Source organism: Lissotriton vulgaris, unplaced genomic scaffold, assembly GCF_964263255.1.
Source record: "Lissotriton vulgaris unplaced genomic scaffold, aLisVul1.2 SCAFFOLD_1876, whole genome shotgun sequence".
NCBI classification, from domain to species: domain Eukaryota; kingdom Metazoa; phylum Chordata; class Amphibia; order Caudata; family Salamandridae; genus Lissotriton; species Lissotriton vulgaris.
Window position 1 is genome coordinate 271570 of NW_028245941.1, and position 21581 is coordinate 293150.

The following is a 21581-nucleotide window of genomic DNA, read 5'->3' on the forward strand; positions in this document are numbered from 1 at the left end:
CTTCTCTCTTCTATACAAAAAAATTAAAAAGTAACTTGAGAAGTGCTGTTCCAGCCCAGATAGTTTTGAATCTGGGTGTTGGTAATGCCCTACTCAATGGCCTTAAGGACATCGTGCCTGCTGCAGCATGTCTCATCCGAGTCCTGAAAAAATATTAGCACATCGGTCCATCCAGAAGGAACTTCATTGCCCCCCCTTGCTGCCCGCACCATGTTCAGAACCAGCTGCATCATTACAAAGCCATCACGACCAGCACCCCCATCTATCTTGCAGACAAACTCACCGCCTCTCGTGGATCTCTGCACACCAGCAGCCAACACTGCAGACAAAGAAGTGTATAAAGGAAAAAAAAAAGACAGCCGGCCTTGTCCATCTATGCAGCCGGGATCTGGAACAACAGCCCTGTATTCATCAAGACCTCCAACACTGGTCCAGTTTAGGAAAGAGTTGAAGGCTCGCCTCTTCAAAGAACACTATATCAGAATGTATTAAGTATTGACAACCCCGCTCCTTTTTTATGACTCGTTGACTTCATGCTGATCTTTAACCATGTACAGCACTACAATACTTTTTGGCCAGGTTTGTGCCATAGAAATACCATATACATACATAAATAAATAATTTGGATGATACTGCTATCTGTTGTAATTGACTCCTAATAAGTGGAGAAATAACAGGCTTTTTTATCGCAAAAAGAGCTTTTGAGAGAGCAGAGCACCTGGAAGACGGCGGAGGCTGCAGCTCATGGCGCTTCCGAGATCCACGCCTGCCCCAAAAGGGGCACTACCTTTGCTGAGGTTTGAGCTGACACGGTCAGTGACAAGAATGTTGCACACACGAAGGAGCCCGAAGCTTCCTTTACTGATTGTGTAACTGTTTTGCTTGTGAGGTCGAGACCAACAAGAGAGTCACTGCGCGGCTATGTCTTATTCAGTCTTGGAGCAATCAGGTCATTCAACAAAGAGTCATTCACCATCGCAGGGAATGTGCATCAAAGAAGACTGGGTATCATCGGAGGAGTCTGCGGAGCGTATTCGGTATTAGAAGCACAGGTTAGCGGCCATGGACATCATCTCAGTCAACTTATTAGACGCGCTTGAAGTTTTGTTTGGAAGCATCCAAGTCAAATTGGTCAGACCTGAAACAGCTTATTCATGTGGTCAGAAAGGTGGACAGTGGTTGATCCCATAGAGTATAAAGGCAAGAGGCATTAGAAACAGAAAGAGTCAATCTGTCAGAGCTGAAGAATTATAAGCCCATGGATCCAAGATTCTCAGACTCACTTTATCTAGGTTAGTAGCATTTTGGAAGTACAGGAAACGACCCATATCAGTACAGTAAGAGCGGAGGAGGTTATCAGCATCCAATTCATTAACCGCCATGCAGCCATAGCCTCTGTACGGCATAACTATAACACCTTAATCTGATCTGTAAAGCTCCTCCATTCTGGCAAATCTCTGGGCCGTATGGAGGTGCTTTGCTAGAGATTTGCCAGGAAAACTGGAACAAACAGTCTTTCAACAACTGGATAAAGTCTGTCAACGTTGAGGGTGGAAAAATAGTCAAGCTCAAATCCAAGCACAGCAACAAAGAAAAGCTTTGGGTGTGGAGCTTGGATTGATGCATAGACAAGAATGGTGGAGCCGGAGATGTAAAATTCACAAACGCACAGAAGCAGACCCACCCATGGGGAGTGGCCCAGAGGTTAGTGGGGCCATCATACGTATCCACCATGACCTGATGAAAAGCCTCACACCGCCATGAGTCAGCAGACCCACCCATGGGGAGTGGCCCAGAGGTTAGTGGGGCCATCATACGTATCCACCATGACCTGATGAAAAGCCTCACACCGCCATGAGTCAGCAGACCCACCCATGGGGAGCGGCCCAGAAGATAGTGGGGCCATCATACGTATCCACCATGACCTGATGAAAAGCCTCACACCGCCATGAGTCAGCAGACCCACCCATGGGGAGTGGCCCAGAAGATAGTGGGGCCATCATACGTATCCACCATGACCTGATGAAAAGCCTCACACCGCCATGAGTCAGCAGACCCACCCATGGGGAGTGGCCCAGAGGATAGTGGGGCCATCATACGTATCCACCATGACCTGATGAAAAGCCTCAACCTGCCATGAGTCAGCAGATTGATTCAAAAGGCCGGCTCCATCTTATTCAGTACCGGAACAGATCCAACGAGGAGCAAGAGTGTTGGGTCTCCAAATGGTCCCAGGACAGTTTCACAGAGGAAGAAAACAATCTCTTCTTCATGCAGTGCGGTTTCTATTTTTGTAGGACAATTTATTGCTAGACTCTTTTCTGTCAGGAGACTTACCTGAAGGGGTCAGGGACCACTTTGGGCTGCCCTTGTGGGTCTCGGGCCAAAACCATATTGACCTCCTGTTCTCGGATCGCCTTCGGGTGCCTCGAGAAGCAGGAGTAGCAGACAGAGGGATCATGGTCAGAGCCAAGACACCACATGCAAATGTCATATGAACCTGACGAATGCACTTTTTTCTGGCACCTGTGAGAGGGTTTGAAGCCGGAAACCTTAGAAGACCTAACCTAGTCACTGTCGAATATGGAGGACATCAGTCAGTGAATTACTAAGCAAACTCCGGTTTCACAGAGGCGTGGAAAAAACAAACTTAAGCCAGGGTACCAGTCAGCTGCTTATATGTCACAATATATTCACATCCTTGATGGGCAAAGAAGATGTGGGTGAAGTCGCATAGCTCCATCTGGAGACGCTAGAGAGCTAGTCTGGGAAGAAACATTTACGCATTCAGCCTGGTGCTTGGAGGCAATTCATAAGTTGAAGAAAAGACAAATCTGCCAGAATGCAGCTGAGTGTGGTATCAGGGCCCACAATACTCACAACACCCATATTAATAATGGTTGGTTGGTTGCTTTATTTCGATATGCATATATCATAAAAGCGATACAAAAGATAAAAACAGCATGTCGAAAAGAGTATGACTGTACATTAAGTAAAAAACAGTAAAACACATTAGTTCATCATAAATTAATTAAAAGGAGATTAAATTGATATGGACAGTCTTCTAAGTCTAATCAACCAGGCCCATTTTAAAAACTTGGCAACGGCACAAACAATCGGAGGGGCTGTATTAGTTAAAAGAATCCGAAGGGCGACAGAGTGCTGGCGGGTACCCAATTCTCTGCAGATAGGTCCAAGCCAACGTGATCTTGGTCGGCCATAATCTGGGCATTCGAAAAGAAAATGTGGCACAGTGTCTGGTTTGTCGGGACAGAGAGCACAGTATCGTGAAGAGGGCTGAAATTTATTCCACCTGGAACAGAGGTCAGCCAAGGGTAACAACCCCAGCCGGAATTTGATGTACAGGGACCGGTCCATGGCAATTGTTATTAGGTCCATGTACGGCTCGTAGGCGACGACATCTTTTATCAACAGAAAAGCTGCGGTGGTTTTGCAGTGCTGCTGGTTACTGATGCGCTTCACACGGACCCACTCCCAAAAAAGTTTTTTTAGGGTCTCCTTCGGGGGAGCAGAGTGACTATACCAACAAGAGTCCAGGCCTAGGTCCCCTAGGAGGTGTTTAATGTTCTTCAGCCATTTGATACTGTGCCAACCGTCGGAGTGCATCACCTCAGCCAGGCCATCAGCATAGGGTTTTAGCTCCGGTACCCTCCACAGGCGGGCCCAGAGCAAGAGGGGTCGAAGGCGAGCCTGATCCCCTATTGCTTTGCAGCCAGCATCCATGAGCACTGGGATAGTCGGACTACTCGATGGTATGGCAAGGAGATCTTTAATGAATTTATTTTCGGCCTTGCACAGTAAGTCCACTTTGCCCAGACCCCACAATTCAGCTCCATATAGTGACGCAGGGACCGCACGAGCTTTATAAATGTCAAGTAGGGGGGCAACACAATGTTTTGTTGAGTTGTTAAACTCCTTGAGGAGGGCCCCCCCCACCCTTTTGTGGGTCAATGCCATTTTATTGATATGGGCGGTCCAACTCATCGCGTCGTTAAGTCGAATTCCCAAGTAGTCGAATTCTGCCACTCTTTCTAGGGGTATAGAATTCAAAATAGGGGGTCGGCCAAGTTTGCGGGGTGGGTGCAAAACTAAGTACTTGGTCTTTTCCACATTGATGACAAGGCCCCTGGAGGTGCAAAAGTCCTGGAAGCGATTCAGTAATGTCTGGAGACCTTGGGGGGTTTTAGAGATGAGGAGGGTGTCATCGGCGAACAGCAAGGTTGGAATTTTTACGCCTCCCAGAGTGGAAGCGTCTGCTGGTTCGCCGAGTAGATGGTCTACCACTCCATTGATATAGAGGGAGAATAGGGTGGGGGCCAGAACACAGCCCTGCCTTACTCCCCTCTCGACCCTGATCTTATCGGTCTTTTCCCCGTCCAACCCCCATCTAACCTGGGCATAGGTGTTTTTGTGCAGTTTAATAAGGAGGTTTAGTAAATACGGGGGCATCCCTAGACCGTGTAGCACCCTCCAGAGTTCCTCCCTGGGAACCAGGTCAAAGGCAGTCTTTAGGTCAATAAAGGCCAAATAGAGACTGCCTTTGCCTAGCTCCACCACCTTCCAGTGTAGTAACAGGAGCCTAAAAACCTGTTCGATGGTTCCGGTGCCTGAGCGGAACCCGGCTTGCATGTCAGACAGGATGTGGTTTTCATCCACCCATTGCGAGATCCTCCCCAAAATCGCTTTCCCCGCCAATTTCTGGGTCGAATCTATTAGGCTTATAGGCCTATAGTTCCCAGGTAGATCCCTACTGCCCTTCTTGTATATGGGGACCACCTCAGCACCTCTCCAGGAATCTGGCACCGGGCCTCCCGCAACGATTGCGTTGAGGAGTGCAGAAATTATTACCCCCCAATCTTCCGGGTATGCTCGAAGAATATCGCCTGGGAGGCCATCCGGGCCAGCTGCTTTAAGTGGTACCAGGGTTTTGATCTGTTTTGTAACATCCAAAACGGAAAAGAGTTCCAGGTCTTGGGCCAAGCTAGAGGGCGGGAGGTCAAAGGGGTCATTTAGTGAGCCTTCAACGGCAGAATAGAGTTTTTGGAAGTGGGAGAACCATGTTTGGGCGTTGATGGTACAGGTCCTCAAAGTATCGTCAGGACGGTTCCTGTTGCCCACCAGATCCCAAAAACGTTTTGCATCTTTCCCTCGACTGGCGGCCAGAAGGTCCTGCCAGAAGTTATCCTCCCACTCCATCTTGGCGCTTTTTTGGCAGAGTGCGTAGTGCCTCCTGGCCACCCTAGTCCTAGATGGTAATTTGGACTTTACTGCTTCAATGAGAAGTGACTTCGCCTCCCTGCACTTCTGGTTGAACCAGCCCAATCTGCCTCGTGGGCTTGGTTTCCTTCTGTTCGTGTTAGCTGGCACTACGAAAAGGTCGCTAATAGCCTGGGTTATAGTGCAGAACCTTGAGGCCACCTCCGACAACCCGTCCACCTGGGGGTCAAAATTGGTTAGGGCTGAAGCAAGAAGCTGCCTAATGGCAGAGGTTTTCTCCTCTGAGAGTACTAGCTTTGCCCACTTTAGCCGCCGGCCACAGTTGGCGACTACTGACAGGTCCGGGGTGGGGTTACAAGAAGTTCTAGTCACAGGGCAGGTAATCCACCTGTGAGACATGGTGAGAGAGAGAAGATTGTGATCACTCTCGACAGATGGTATAATCACCATGTCCTCCACCATGCTCCACAGGTGTATGTCGAGAAGGACGTAATCGATCCGTGACGTGTGCCCTGGCCTATTGTAAGTGTGGGCCCCAGCTTTGTCGGACCTGGTCCTGCCATTGGCAGCCCTCAGGCCAAACTCCATGGCTATTGAATTGATCTGGAGGGCCACTTCTGTCCACTTTTTAGTGGGATTCAGTTCAAGGGACGGGATCCCCCACCTAGCGTCGAGTTCCTCTTGATCAGATAAGATTTCAAGGTCCAGGGGCTCAAAGGTGCAGTTAAGATCGCCCGCCACCAGGGTGCAGGACCTATGAGGTGATACGCGGAGCTGGGCTTCTAGGCAAGATATTACTGGAGATTCTCTGCCCCCCTTTGTGCCTCGGGCGTAAATATTAAAAATATTTAAAATAACTCGGCCTTGGGAGTTTTTCAACACTATGTTCAGGAGATCCGGGCATTTGGTATCCCGCTCCACCACCCTGCAGTTGAGTTCTGAAGCCACCCAAATTAGGAGGCCACCCGAAGGGCGGCCCCTACCGGTTACACTAAGGGCTGCTGGCAGAAAGTGGGTGGAGTATCCTGCCTTGTGCAGGGGCACCCCGCTCCAGGTTTCCTGGAACAGGCATATGGAGTATTGCTCCACCAGCGAGTTCCAGTCTGGGAGCGCTAGCTTCCTCTCGAGGCCCGCCACATTCCAGCTGAAAACCCTAAGCAAGGGGTCCGTCACAGCCGCAATGCTACGGTTCTCGACGGGGGGCAACGTCTCCACAGCCCCCACAACAGAGAGGCCAACCAATATGCCGGGAGGTTCCCTGGTTTCCCCTTGCTCTGATACATACTTGGCAGTGACCTGGCTTTGTAGTGCAGTCGAGGGGCAACAGATTTTAGGGGAGGGGATGGACTCGACAGCAGGACTTGAAACCGCAGGATCCTCCCCGGGAACGTCAAAGAGTCAGCAGCCCCAGAAGCCCCAGTTCTGCATCACTGGCGCTGGGTAGAGCTGCTGTGCGAAGACTCCCGGGGAGGGGTGGCCGTGGGCGATGTGTAGAGGAGGGGGCCCGACAGGGCATAGTGGAGTGGTCGGGATCGGTCTCGGGTAAAAAAAAGATAGGTCGACAGCATCGACCCCCGTTCCGGCCGTGCGGCCTTGGGAGCATATTGAGTGAGCAGCTCTTATATCTTGAAAATTGACCACCACGCAATCACCCTCAAAAAGTTTTTTCCCGTGGCCAATCCAACTCACCCTGCGCACCCCAAGGATCAGGCCGTCTACACCCACTGGAAGTGGTCTATTGGTTTTCATCCAGTGGATGACTTTGTTTTTTAGCGCCTGGTGTGTTTCCTGTTGTGATTCTTTTAGGAGGGGGACTTTAGTGAGGACAACAACATACGGGTGGCATTCGGGTGGGAGATTTACCGGAGGACACTTGCGTGGCGGAATGTGCTCGGAGGCCGCTAGGGGAGGATTTTTTGGCAAGGAGGGGTTTTTAGACAGAGGGGGATTTTTGGGTGAAGAGGTTGATTTGGTAGCCCTAGTGGTAGGTGCTGCTCCGTTGGTTTTAACAGGCGCAGCAATTGCCGAGTGGACGCTTGGGCCAGTCCCTTTCTTCTGTGGGATCTTTTGGGCAGGGTTCGGCACAAGTGCCGTCACTGCTGAGGGGGGAGTGCCGTGCACCTGAACAGCGTGGGTGAGTTCACTAGGCACCGCCCGCTTCGCACCGGCCAGAGGGACTGGGGTAGGAGCTTTCCCTGTAGCCGGTGTTTTAGCCGGCAGTGACGACTGAACTCTAGTTGTTTGGCCTACTGGGACCTCTTTAACCACATTCCTGTCTGGGATGAATTCAGTAGGCCTAGGTTGCACTTTCAGCAAGGTTTTCAGGGAGAAAAAGTTGTCCCTAGTGGCCTGTTCAAAATTGTCGAGTCTAGCCCCCAGGCTCTTAACTTGATCGAGTAACGGATTAAACAAAGATTTTACCAAATTCTCGAGAGACTCGAGAGATGTAACCTGGTTTGCTAGAGCCGATGTGACTGGGGGCAGGAGGGACGATGTCGGGGGCTCGACTGCATGCTGGGGGGGGCCTGCAATCCTAAGGAGTTCCAGCTCTCCAGCGTCTTGGTGTGTAGTGCCCCTATTAAGCTTTGTCCTAGAACGCTTGTGGAGCATGGAATAATTCCCCCTCCGAGTGTTGATTCCCCTTTTCCTTTTCCTATGTACCCGCGGAGATCTAGTCTGGGGAAGAGGTAATGTGTGAGGTGAGGGAACAATAGGATCCGAGAAAGACCTGTTGTCAGGAGGGCTGGCTATGCAAGAGGATGGGCCAGAAGCAATAGCCTCGATGCAGCGACTACCTGGGGAGGGAAGTGTTATGAGGGTTTCGATCCTATCTAGTCCAGCCTCTAGCACTGCAATGTGTTGCTCATCAGGTTGGGGCAAGATGGCAGTGAGCATAGGCGGCGACAGAGCATGTGCCACGGTTCCCAAAGAGGAGCGCTTAGATGGAAGGAGGTCTAGTGAAAGGCGGCGTTCCGTCATTGCGATCTCCTTTTCAATGACGTTAGCCACCCGGGTGATGAATTTGTCCATTGTACCGATCATCGTGGAACCCCCTAGAACACTTGCTCCACCACCCCTCAAGGCTTTACCAGATCTGGTGGACATGATAGATCCGAAGCCTGCCGTTAGACTCAGGGGGATAAGAGTCGTGGAGGTCGAAGAAAGGGGGGTGGCCCAGCCCAGCCTCAGACAGCCCCTGACTGCCACAGACTGCCCGCCCTTTGCTCGGGCTTCGCTCGGCGTCCCGCTCGCGTCCCGCGGAGCGCCTGGCAAATCCTTAAGTCAGAGGGCGTTGCAGGCGGGGGGCGTGGCTGGTGGTGGGCGCGTCCACTCGCACACCTGATCCAGCAGGGACTCCTGGATCTTCGAGTCCCTGCTAGCGCCAATGCCAGGTGGTTGGTTCTCCCGGCGCCTCCTCAAGCCCAGCGCCTTGATGCTAGTTCCGCCTCCTCAATCCGCGAAGCGGCACCCGCGGAGCGGGTGCGGCGAGGGGCAGCGACGGGAAGCAAAGGAAACAGTCCCCAGAACAGCGGGACGTGCAGAGGGCTCCCAACACGCCGCAACTCCACAGCTACTCGCAGGTAGGGTCCCAGGGAGCACAGGGACACGCGCCTTTTTCAGGCTGGCCAGGCGGGGGGCGTGGCTGGTGGTGGGCGCGTCCACTCGCACACCTGATCCAGCAGGGACTCCTGGATCTTCGAGTCCCTGCTAGCGCCAATGCCAGGTGGTTGGTTCTCCCGGCGCCTCCTCAAGCCCAGCGCCTTGATGCTAGTTCCGCCTCCTCAATCCGCGAAGCGGCACCCGCGGAGCGGGTGCGGCGAGGGGCAGCGACGGGAAGCAAAGGAAACAGTCCCCAGAACAGCGGGACGTGCAGAGGGCTCCCAACACGCCGCAACTCCACAGCTACTCGCAGGTAGGGTCCCAGGGAGCACAGGGACACGCGCCTTTTTCAGGCTGGCCAGGCGGGGGGCGTGGCTGGTGGTGGGCGCGTCCACTCGCACACCTGATCCAGCAGGGACTCCTGGATCTTCGAGTCCCTGCTAGCGCCAATGCCAGGTGGTTGGTTCTCCCGGCGCCTCCTCAAGCCCAGCGCCTTGATGCTGGTTCCGCCTCCTCAATCCGCGAAGCGGCACCCGCGGAGCGGGTGCGGCGAGGGGCAGCGACGGGAAGCAAAGGAAACAGTCCCCAGAACAGCGGGACATGCAGAGGGCTCTCAACACGCCGCAACTCCACAGCTACTCGCAGGTAGGGTCCCAGGGAGCACAGGGACACGCGCCTTTTTCAGGCTGGCCAGGCGGGGGGCGTGGCTGGTGGTGGGCGCGTCCACTCGCACACCTGATCCAGCAGGGACTCCTGGATCTTCGAGTCCCTGCTAGCGCCAATGCCAGGTGGTTGGTTCTCCCGGCGCCTCCTCAAGCCCAGCGCCTTGATGCTGGTTCCGCCTCCTCAATCCGCGAAGCGGCACCCGCGGAGCGGGTGCGGCGAGGGGCAGCGACGGGAAGCAAAGGAAACAGTCCCCAGAACAGCGGGACGTGCAGAGGGCTCCCAACACGCCGCAACTCCACAGCTACTCGCAGGTAGGGTCCCAGGGAGCACAGGGACACGCGCCTTTTTCAGGCTGGCCAGGCGGGGGGCGTGGCTGGTGGTGGGCGCGTCCACTCGCACACCTGATCCAGCAGGGACTCCTGGATCTTCGAGTCCCTGCTAGCGCCAATGCCAGGTGGTTGGTTCTCCCGGCGCCTCCTCAAGCCCAGCGCCTTGATGCTGGTTCCGCCTCCTCAATCCGCGAAGCGGCACCCGCGGAGCGGGTGCGGCGAGGGGCAGCGACGGGAAGCAAAGGAAACAGTCCCCAGAACAGCGGGACGTGCAGAGGGCTCCCAACACGCCGCAACTCCACAGCTACTCGCAGGTATTAATAATACATCAATGCCATTTTTCACAGTAAACCTTCACTGTCCTCCCCACACCAAAAGCCCAGATGCCTCCCACTCCCTCCAGCCATCTCTCACGCACCTGATCACGACTCCTCGATGCATATAGATGTTGATATAATGGGAACTGGTGCTACCGTTAGATTCCCAATAGGATTTAGGATTCCTATCAGTCAGTTTGTTCGCCCGGTGGGGATTCGAGGAGACTTCCACTTTTTCCCAGCATTTGTCTTCTTTTACTTCAACACTAGAGCCTGCAAGATATAAATTTGAATAAATGCACATAAAAAGTCTACCAGAAATGAAAGGGAGTACATTTTTATTTTTTTTAATTTTTTTTAGCCAAGATCAAACAGCAGGATTCAAGCCAAACCATCACAAAGACCTAGAGAAACCAACTTGTGCTTACGGCCACATCAACCCGTCTTGAGGCATGGGACAGGGTGTCCAGAACACAGGGATGGGCACACAGGATTACTAAGGCGACACCACTGTGGAAAGGGAATTGGCTCAAGGAACTGAGTAAACTGAAGGTTTTCGAATCACGGGGCACACTTGGGATCTCGACCACTGGGAACATCACTAATAAGAGAACCCTTAGATCTTTTTCGGCCCTCTGTGCTGAATTCACGCTTCATACGTCCCAATTCCTCAAATATGCCTAGCTACGCCACGCAAGGCTAGCAAAAGGTCCTGACTGGGAGTGACCTGCCGGAATATGTGCCACTAGAAGGATGACTAATGCAGGAGCTACTCACACTTAAGGCAGCATCACTTACATACAAAACGGTGAACAACAATATGCCCGATAACCTTGGCCAACTCCGGAAAAATGGGAGGGCGAGGTAGGAGCAATGGAAGATTTCGATTGGGAGGCCGCTCTGATGCACCCCAGGGAGGTGGCAATCATAGCTCGGCTGCTCCTTAATCAATAGAAGATCCTTCACCAGGTGTATTATGACAGGGCCAAACTTCACCGAATTGAGCAGGCTTAAAATCCCAGGTGCCTGCAATGTCGACATGAACGGAGAGTGTACCCCAAACGTATTCTTCTGGGGATCCAGAACCTGGTAGGTATCGCTAGACCACAGTTACTATTTGGTGCCTTGGGTCTAGTGGTCATGAAGAGGGATATAGCAAGATACTGGGGCGTTCAAGCCCCACCGACACTACACAAATGGAAGAGAGGAATGAGCCCATATATGGCATTGGAGAGGGTCACATAAAGGAGTAGAGGGTGCCCCGGAAAGATCCTCAGAGTTTGGGGCAGTTGGAGGCGACACTACGGACTGGACTTACTGGACACGTTCACAACGGCCAAAAGTGGAGAAGAAAAGATGCAGCTGCCCCCCACACTATCCCCCCCTTACAGGGGAAATGATTGTATTCTAAATATGTGGAGGTGATGGTGTGTTATACTGCGATGCATATCATACATGTGTGTATACAAACGGACGAGATGTCTTGAATGTTGCTGTTTGTTATAAGTGCGAAGATGTTTGTGTTTTTATGAATCCAGAAACTAATAAAAGTATTTCACACAAAAAAAAAGGGATAAAGAAGAGTGGAGGCCATTTTATGATGTCAGGAGGGCACTGGTCAAGTGGAGAACCATTCTTGAACCTGGCTGGGGTAACCTTGTGGTCCCCACGGCAGTCTCATTCCACTGAAATCGTCTCATGCAGGTTCTTCAACAACTAAGCTTTGGTGGTCCCTGTGAGGGAGATCACTGCCTGCAGACAAAGCTCTTCCTTTCTACACCACTTCCAGCAAGATGTTTACTGCAGGGCTAGCTTGTACGTCGACCCAAGGAAACTGGTGGTGTAGCAGCAATTCCACTTCTCAAACTGGCTGGTGCCCAGGACCTCCTTGGCTGTCCAGTCTCAAAGGTTGAAGAATGCACTGGACAAAGGTGCTGGTACTGATCTTCCCCTTCGGTCAGGACTGGCTGATCAGGTGGGCTGCATTGTTTGACTTGTTGGGGACATGAATCTGGCGCTATCGTCTCCTCGTCGCACAGCCTGCAGTCCTTCCTGAGATCAGACTGGGCTGTCTGACATGAAATGAGGATAGCTGTAAACAGGACACTTAGAAGGGGATGCCGGTCATGGAACAGTTAAGGAGAAGGGTGGGTTTAACTGTGTCAAAAAGAGCTCTGCTCAGGAGGAGCTAAGCTAACAAATAAGACGGCCGCGTAAGCTCCCGGCTCCGCCGACCTCTGACTCCTGCCAGACGATCCTGTAATTTATCCTGATTTTGCGCCCTGCCTCTGTGTGTATGAACCAAACTACAACTTAATGGTGCAATCCCGAGATTTCTACTGGTTTGGTGGACGAAATTACGTTGTGTGGCAGTTTGCGGTCTAGACCAGCTTGGAAGCCGGGGTCTCGAGTACAGGCCCAGCCGGGTCTCAGTTGAACAACATCGGCTGTGATCGTGGGACAGGGTCCGGTCTACCGAAGTGGAAGTTTTTTGGACTGAAGTTGACGTTGAGTGGCTGAGTCGGTAACATCGAAGGAGGGGTGACGATGCACAACTGAAGCGGTGGGCCGGGGTCCCTGGCCCGGTCTGGCCCCGCCGGTGCACACTGGGTTGAGATCTCCGCCTGTGGTAGCTGAGTCCGGATTGATATTGAACCGATCGACAAGTCCCCCTCTGCCGTTGTCCGTTCCACATTTATCTGTTCACCCCGGGGAGACCGGGCTCTCTGGGGCCGTGAACATGACTGAGACCGACCGAGGAGTGGTGGAACGGACTGAGAGTGACCCGTCACTACGAACTGTGCTGGCAGCCATTGGGTCACTTCATGATCGTGTTGAAGCCCGCATTCACAAAATGATGGAGCGTTTGTCTGAAATCGGGCGGAGTGGACCGGACCCTACTCCACTACAAGCAATGAAACCACTCGGGACCCCAAGATGGCCACGTCGTTGGAAGAAGCAGACCCCGTACTGTAGGAGGTGTCGGAGCCTCAGACCAATGTTTTGGTTGATGGAAGCGTGCTCGATGCTGTGAATGTATTGTCTGGCCTACGATCATTGCCGATTAAGGAAGGACTGCTAGGTGCTCCCTTTCTGGAGTCTTTTGATGGGAGCTGTTGCTGGCTGGAAACCGCGTCTCTCCCCCATAAATGGGCTCCATTAAGATGGCGGACGAAACGAAGTTGGGAGTCCACAATGGCGAGAAGAGTTTTTGGACTTGATGGTGTTCTCAGCGCTTTCATCTCTCTGCTACATCTCGATTTGAACTTTGATATATCTTTTTCGTGTTCTGACTATCCTGTGGAGGCGACAGTTTGTCCGGAAGGAGCTCGCACGTCTGATCGGACGGGTCAAGGATGAGACTGAGTGACTGGGTTTAGCATCGAGTCTTGCTGGACAGGGGGTTTGCTATCATGATGCGTTCGGGAGGTTGGGCGGTGTTTAAAGTTTCCCCTGTTGCGATACGTATATGCGGCTTAATAGACTTCTTGACCTTAGTTTGGGGATTCTTGGTTCTGGCAGGGAGGAGGGGGGGGACCGGGGGCATGTATGTATATGCCCTCCTCCACTTTCTCTTTCTACTTTTAGAAGTTAGTTAGTTGGGGCGACGGGCACACTGCTAGTTGGGGTTAGGCAATAGAAATATGCAGCGGTGCAGGGTGGGGGGATGGGTTTTTTATTTTGGCTTTGGTTTTTGTTTTATGGTTTCTTTTTCTTCACTCCCTCTTCACTTTTCTTTACAAGTATAGTTGGTGGAATATCCTGACTTCGATCGTCTTCTAATATCTGGTGATCATGCTTCTGTTATTATTCTGATCGTTTTGGGTAGACAAGCTCTGAGGACTGGCGCTTAACGTGGATCGTATACTGTACTATTGCACATCCTGCTTCTCACACGTAAGCGTAGGCGTCTCAACTGTTTTTGCATTTGCTCGTATATATCCTGTCTTCTGCCTGTTCACCTCATTATTGTACCAGAATGTATGGCACCCGATATGTCTATCTCTTTTTCTGTTTTAAAATAATAAAAAGATTTACAAAAAAAAAAAGAGCTCTGCTGCTTCAAGGGCCTGTCCTCGCAAGAGGCGTACAGATCATAGCATTCAAGGATGGGCTTGACTACCTCCCCCAACCCAACAGGCTCAACAGGATTGGGAAGGTGCCTGCAGGCTGATATCCGCAGCAGGACAAAACCATCCGGAAAAATGTCAACTACATGGGTTGTCCAATGGACTCAAGCAACAACTCGTCTGACCGCACAATGTGAACCATAAAACACGACTCAGCAGAGGCCGACTCTAGGCATGTCCAAACACGATGAAGGTCAAAGGAGCTCAGCTATGAGAGATGAAGACACCTTTACACCGGGGATGGGGCTCAAAGATACAGGTAGTCAGGCCTGCAACCTTATTAGAGATTAAACTGCCCCACAGTCAGTCTTCCACACTCTGAGCAGAGAAGGTTGAAACCACCCTATTAAAGGAGGAGTGCACAGGACATCAGAGGCAGCTCTGGTACCACAAGTCAGTAAAACTGGAGTACAAATAACCATTGAGCCCCCCTGCGGCAATAAACACACCAGGCTGACAATAAATGCACACAAGGCCAGGGCTGCAGAGCTTCCTAGAGTCCGGAAGAGGCCTCATTATATCTTGGTATGTCTTTGTGAATGCCAGAACTACAATCTTATGATGACAAGCAAGATGCACTTCCCTTTTTCTGATCAATCAATCAATCAGGGATTTATAGAGCGCACTACTCACCCGTGAGGGTCTTAAGGCACTGGGGTTGAAGGGAGGGGGGGGGGGGGGCGGGGGGGGAGCTGCAGATCCGGTTCAGTCAAAAAGCCAGGTCTTGAGGTTCTTCCTGAAAGGGTGGAGGGTGGAGGAGCATCTGATGTTGACGGGAGCTCGTTCCAGGCCTAGGCTTCGATGTAGGACCAACAGTGTAACCCAGTAAGATGTCCAGCTTGACAGCACCAATCCCTGTTTTTACTGGTGACCTTAAGTTCTTTATTTACTTTTAAAAATATATATATATATATATATGGAGGCTGCTGTGTGGGGAACATATATATTCTTTATTTGCCATTGTACATCGAACGGGTTTCTTGTTCACCAATAACGGGGCAACATTTACTTTCACATTTAAACACAGACCATGTGACTAATGTGTAAAAGTGAAAACAGACTAACTCCCTGCTGTATAAATATATATGAGGCAATGTGTTTCAATTTAAATAAACTTCTGTAAATTACACAGTACAGTTAAAAGATCAAGTCACAAAGCATTACAAGAAACTGAAATATGACATGAAGGAAAATGCAAATATAAAACAAAAACCATTCTCCTGAGTGTCCCCTCTATTGCCTCCCACGTGCACCAATGTGCAGCCTTCTCCAACGAGTATCTCGTGAGCTACATGGTAGCTCTCCAGCTCAGAGTAAGTATCTTCCCTGAATGCAGCCACACCTACTAAACAACAAGGTTTTGCTTGGCTGAAATTATATTTGCATACCAAAATTGAAAAGTGGGTATTCGAGATGGACGTATATGTATTTTCAGAACTGATAAGCTCATGTTTGGAGAGAAAAAGGCTGTATTTCCCAAAAACATTTAAAGCTGATATTTAGTGATAAATACTGCAGAGTTATGGAGACTCATTCCTAACATTATGAGCCAAGTGCCAGAGGCACTGCAACTATGGCTGTTATGCATTAAACCTATTGAGGGGGCTGGTTAGATTACAGAAGAAAGGGCTTTAGCCATTTAGGGTGGTGAAGGACTGGATTTCCTAGCAGGGGCAAGAGATCACCTCCGGAGGAAATGAAAGGCGGAGCTTAGGGAAGGAATACATTTGTTAATTAAGAACAGATCGTGAACCATGGTTTGGAAGAAATAAACTATCGCAAGCACTAAGTATAGAACTAACCTTGGCAGAGATTCCTCAGAAAAACATCAAAAAAGGGGATATTAATTGGCAGGTGGTTGCGCCGATGTTCCTCAATCTGCCCCAAAACCATCTGGAAATATAGACAACAAGACATGAAACAGCAGATACGGTGAAGTCTCAAACAGGAAAGACTAACACTGTATGTATGTGGTGTGTGGTGAGTGCTAGATGTACGGGTATCACACAGCATGCTACTCAAAGCACATCTTAGCATGGTTGAACGGATACTCACATTAATTTGTTTTCGTAGCTAGAAGCGTTCGGTGTAAGTTTCTGGAAGCCGGCAGCATTACCAAAAAATATTCTATAATATTCTACAAACTTAGCAATATGTCCAACATCCACCAATTCACCAACAGAAATAGTGCTCCCCACACTCGGTGTACTTAGAGAATGCAGATCTTGCTGTTGCACTGGAAAAGGAGGACGTAGCCACATCATGGGGCAATGAATACGCCTATCATCTGTTACAGGAAAAACAAGTGACTTACCCTCAGTAACAATCTTTCAGGTGGATGCTCAATGTAACCACAGATTCCTCACCTTTTGAATACTCACAGACACCAGACTGGGTCTGGAAATTTGCATAGCAGTTGTTACTGTGCACAGCAGTTGTTACTGTGCACCAGCAGTAGGCGGCATTGGGCTCCACGGTGACCTTGCGTCACCTTTGGAAGTGACTGAGCGGAGTCACAGTAATAAGTCACCCTCGCACACTGAGCTCTTCTGCACTCCCAGAAGTGGATTGAAAATGTCAGACTGGAGATGACGGTGTGCCAAACTTCACTTGCCCTTTTCAGAAGGGCAGAGGTCCGGGGAGGAGGAGAGCAGTGAGACATCTGTGGGAAGCATATCCAAATAACTTTTTCTTTGAATGGATACCTATAAATGCAGATTCTTCATCTAACAAAGTATGCCCTAGCATTAACTCCCAAAAGGCATAGGGTCTGAGGAGTGAAATCACACTAAAAAGTCCTGCAGGACCTAGTGAGCGAAAGGGCCCTCCTTGCAGACTTGACGGTCAGACGGCAGTAGGGCTTGGTGACCCATAGTCAATATCAATCTCTATATATCTTAGTTAAGGGATCGAAACGTCGACACTAATGTACCATATGTCTTAAAAATTCTGAATGTTTTGCGCAATGGTACTTATATGAAATCAAGTCTGTCTACTGACTACTAGGAAACAGACCCTTTTCTTTTTGCCTGAATTTCCTTTTTCCTATTGTTGTTATGTTTTTTCTGTTTGTGTGGGTCACAGGTTGTGCCTACTTAATGATGATAATTTTGTTATCTCCTACATTGATTAAATAAACTCTGTCCGGCTGGACAAAGAGCATACTGTCTATTTAGCGTATGTTAATTTGATCACCAATATTCATTTCTAGGGACCCCTGTCTTTAGTAACAATTACTTGCCCAAAGTCCCTAGTAGATTGCCTTTGGGTTCCCCTGTTGTGACTATGTCATAGCTTTTCTGTGTTACCGTGGGATCCCAGCTCAACGGCAGATGATTCAAGCATGTGAATCTATTAAAGATCCGATACGGGAGACCCACATTATCCAATCAGATATATGCCACCTCACAGCCATCCTCACGGACAAGAACTACACAGTCACTATATTTGTCGCCAAATGTCACAAGCGAGCGATTGACAAATCAATAAAATAATACAGAAGGAAGGGCAAACAAAAACAAATTTCTTGCTAAACCTTTCTTATGTGCAAAATCTGTGTTTCAAGTGTGTAGTTCTTCAAGCTCCTGTTGAGCTACGAAAGTGGCTCAGTTTGTTGCCTAAATCAATCACATAGAGGCACAAAATTGGAAAAAAGCTAATTCCTGATGTAGCGCAGTACACAATCAACCACTCACCTCATTATGAGCTACCCCTGACCAGTTCAGAAAAGCATTAAAGGGGAACCAGCGCATCCCTAGGCTCATCTCACACGTGGAGTCACCCCTCGCTCTACCCGAGTGTGAAGCGTCCCAAGCTCTCACCTGGATACAGCCGGCAAGGATGCTCGTGGTCATCTTCTTGTAGAGACTCGCATACTTTTCACAGTCGGTCACCACATCCTTCAGCTCCGTCACGAGTAGCAAATTGGAGCTGTGTTTGTCTAAGGCTTTGGACAGGGCCTCTCTGGTGCCAAGCCGGCACATTACCACCGCGCAGTCTTTGTTTGTTGTGGCCAGCCGGTGCAAGAACCGGATGAATTCTTGAACAACCTGCAGATATTATAAAAGCATTATTGAAGTGTGCACATAAACTCATTAGAATAAATATCTGTAGTAGCAGCTAAGGAAACAATCTATTATGCAGATAATGTCAAACATTTAATGAGTGCGGTAAACATACAGAGATGAAATGGTTTAATAACTGCAGTCCTAGTTCTCGATCATGAGCATCTTCATTAAAATCATTAAATTACAGAGCCATGTACAAGATCCCAGAAACACCTATTTAATCGAGAAACTGTGGTGCCAGAAGGTGTTAGCACCTTCTGTGTTGTGCCTTTCTCATAGCTTCTACTTAGCTGTAAATGACTGGACATTCTGTTTACTGTGCGGTATTTGCTATCTCACGGTGTATCTGAACTTCTAACTCCTTCCACTTTCTCGGCTTCGCTACCAAATAGACTCACGTGGCGCTGTGGTACCGATGATCTTGAGATATGTGTGAAAGGGCAGTAGAGAATGAGAAATTCTGACTGCCCCAGAAATCCAAGAAAAGATCCCACTGTACCCTCCTCTCCGGTGGCAAAAGCCTGCTCATTGTCTCCAGGACTGGAAGATGCAAACATATGATCTTTATTCCAGTACACCTCTACACGAGACAGAATGAGAGGCTTTTCCTGTCTACAGTCGGTGGCTTTTACTTAATCATTTAAAGTTATATACAAAGGGAATACAACAAGATCTTATAACCAAAGGTTTCTTCCAATCGATATTACTCTTCTAAGTAACATATAGTCTCTCCGTCTTGGGATTGCAGCCTCCACAAGACACAATTGGTTCGTAATTTTTCTCCTTTTTCCCTCACCAGCTTCTGGGAAATGGTTGCCACAAGTGTCCCTCAAGGGAAAGAAGAATATTCCGGTAAGTGAAAATATAACATACTAGCAGGGAGTAATACCCTGCCCTCTTTAGAACCATGCTCCCCTTTTCTGTCTTGAGCATGTTCGTCCTCCACTCATTAAGTGTGTTCCCGTCACCAGTACCCAGTTCTTTATGACGCTTGTGAAGAGTAGACTTCTTTAGTGGACTAGGACCCAAAATGTACTCCCTCGTGTAACTATCCTGCCCTGGATCGCACCTTATCAGAGTTAAATAGTTAAACATCTATTTGCAAAGCACACTTCGAAAAATAGGTGGTGAGGTATTGTCAGCGCATAGCCTATGCAGCAATAAATCTACAAATTATTATCTCAGAAGGGGGCATCAAGGGAACCACAGACAGCTACCACCCACCGCTGTCAAGGGACAGTAAATTACAAAAGTAATTCTTGTCACAATAACAAGTTATGCAGAGTTCCCTGAGCACAAGAATATACGAGTGATACACTCATATATTCTTGTGCTCAGGGAACTCTGCATAACTTATCTATTTGCAAAGGGTCTGTTCCCATGAGGCACAGGGTCAAGACTGATTTGCATATGGCTGAGTGTAAACTGGGGTGGCATAGTGAGCAAAAGAACAATGGATTTAACCCAGACTGGGGGGGAATGTTTGATTTGTTCTGCATTCCGTCCATCATCTGTGTGTCTTTCGATTATTACAAGAACTCATTTGTCAGAGGTGATTTCCTCCCAGAGCAGAAGGGAATCTTACAACCTCCCCCGACAGGTGTTAAGTGACTGGGAAGGATGTGGGGTAAGCCAGTGCTCAGAAGCAGAATCTCCCCTTACCAGGAGCTCTGCTACTCTCGCCCTCGTTTTGAAATGCTGCTCCTGAATGAGCCCCAAGTGTAGGCTCTACACTTCCGGCTTGGTTCTGCCCCTGTACTTCTGCTTACGAACGGAACCCCCATAGCTGACGTCTGCAGGGCATCCATCGACTTTGTGGTATAAGTGTCCCTCCTGATTTTTCCAAGCATCTCACCCACCTGTGGTCCAATCAAATGTTCCCCATCGAATGGCAGTTCTGAGCTGCTGCTGGACCTCCAGCCTAAAGCCTGATATGCAAAGCCCGGAGTGACGGAGGAGTATGACCAGGGTGTTCGTACACCTGGCACAACGTATGTGGTGGAAGTGGAGACCGTTTCCAAACCCGTTCCCTCCCATTTCCTGAATTTGTTACGATGATGCTGGATGAATTCTTCATTCTTATTCCACTGAGCTCGGTATCAGCGTGTGAGGCAGCCTACACAATTGGGAGCGCGCCAGTGTATGGCCCCCCAAACTAGTAGCCTTTTGCTTGCTGCGTAAATGCGCTTACCGTCTTCATCAGGTGGTGGGACATCACCTATCCCTTACGCAGAGACCCACTTGTGGGCCCCTGTGCACTTAGCAGAGAGTTAGGAGGTACATGACCACTACTGTATATGGGATCAGATGGAGAGGGGGTGTAACCTCCCTGGCCGAGGGCCCAACACTCCTGTGCTGTTGCACCACTCTGCTTCCTCCCCTTTTTTCTGAGTGCTTTCACCTTTTTTTTTTTACTACTTCCTCCTTCCATTCCCCCCTATACAGCAGGCCCCGGACCCAGCTCTCCCGTGCTGCTGAACTGCTCTGCTTCCTCCCTGTGTTTTCTGCTGCTTTTGCCTCGTTTTTACTGCTTTCTTCATCCAGTCCCTCTTTTTTCTGAGTGCTCTCTCTTGCTTTTGTCTCATTTGTTATTGCTTTCTTCTTCCTCTCTCACATTTTTCTGAGTGCTTTCTCCTGCTTTTGCCTCGTTTTTCACAGCTTTCTCCATGAAGGAGTTAGCAACTCCAGGGCCTTTAAACCCCCATGGGTGATTCCTCGCTTCCTCGCTTTATAAATCCTGATTGATTGGCCTACCCGCCCTTGACTGGCTCAGCAAAGATTTCAAGGACCGTTTTCAGTATCCTCATGAGCAAAGGAAGAAATTGTAGAGTGCGCTAAATTCGAGAGCGTTTCAAAAGAAAATAATTCTCTTCAGTCAAGATGTGATTTCATCAAAGTTATGATAGGCAGCTCCACTCTATATGGCCCCCTGATAGGTGATCGCATCATCAGGGGAGGTTTATTGGTAAATGATCTAAGTCTGGTCAATATCATAGTCCTCCCACGGGTCATCCCTGGGTTGGGAAGGGATCAAACCCTACTAATCCCCTGGAGGGTTTTATAGGCTCCCCCTGGTCTGAGTATGAATGCGGTGACCCCCTTAGGTGAGTATGCAGAGGTGAAAGGGGAGGTGGAGGTGCTGGAGGATGATGGGAAGGAGAAGTACAAGGAGGAGGCTAGTAGTCATCGACTTAAACAACTTTGGGGTTAGTCTGGCCTCTGACAGAATGTGTG

The 21581-nt window shown here is 49.7% G+C and overlaps 1 protein-coding gene across 2 annotated transcripts in view; it reads right to left on the reverse strand.

Annotated features, from left to right (window-relative positions):
- LOC147666222 (cullin-9-like) overlaps nucleotides 1–21581 on the reverse strand; it is a 326973-nt gene that overhangs the window by 140311 nt on the left and 165081 nt on the right. For both annotated transcript variants that reach the window (XM_086949198.1, XM_086949199.1), the window contains exons 14-16: nucleotides 18102–18329; nucleotides 16083–16173; nucleotides 10252–10423 (exon numbers count right to left, since the gene is read on the reverse strand). In XM_086949198.1, coding sequence (XP_086805324.1) covers nucleotides 10252–10423; nucleotides 16083–16173; nucleotides 18102–18329 — 491 coding nt within the window. The remainder of the gene's footprint in view (nucleotides 1–10251; nucleotides 10424–16082; nucleotides 16174–18101; nucleotides 18330–21581) is intronic.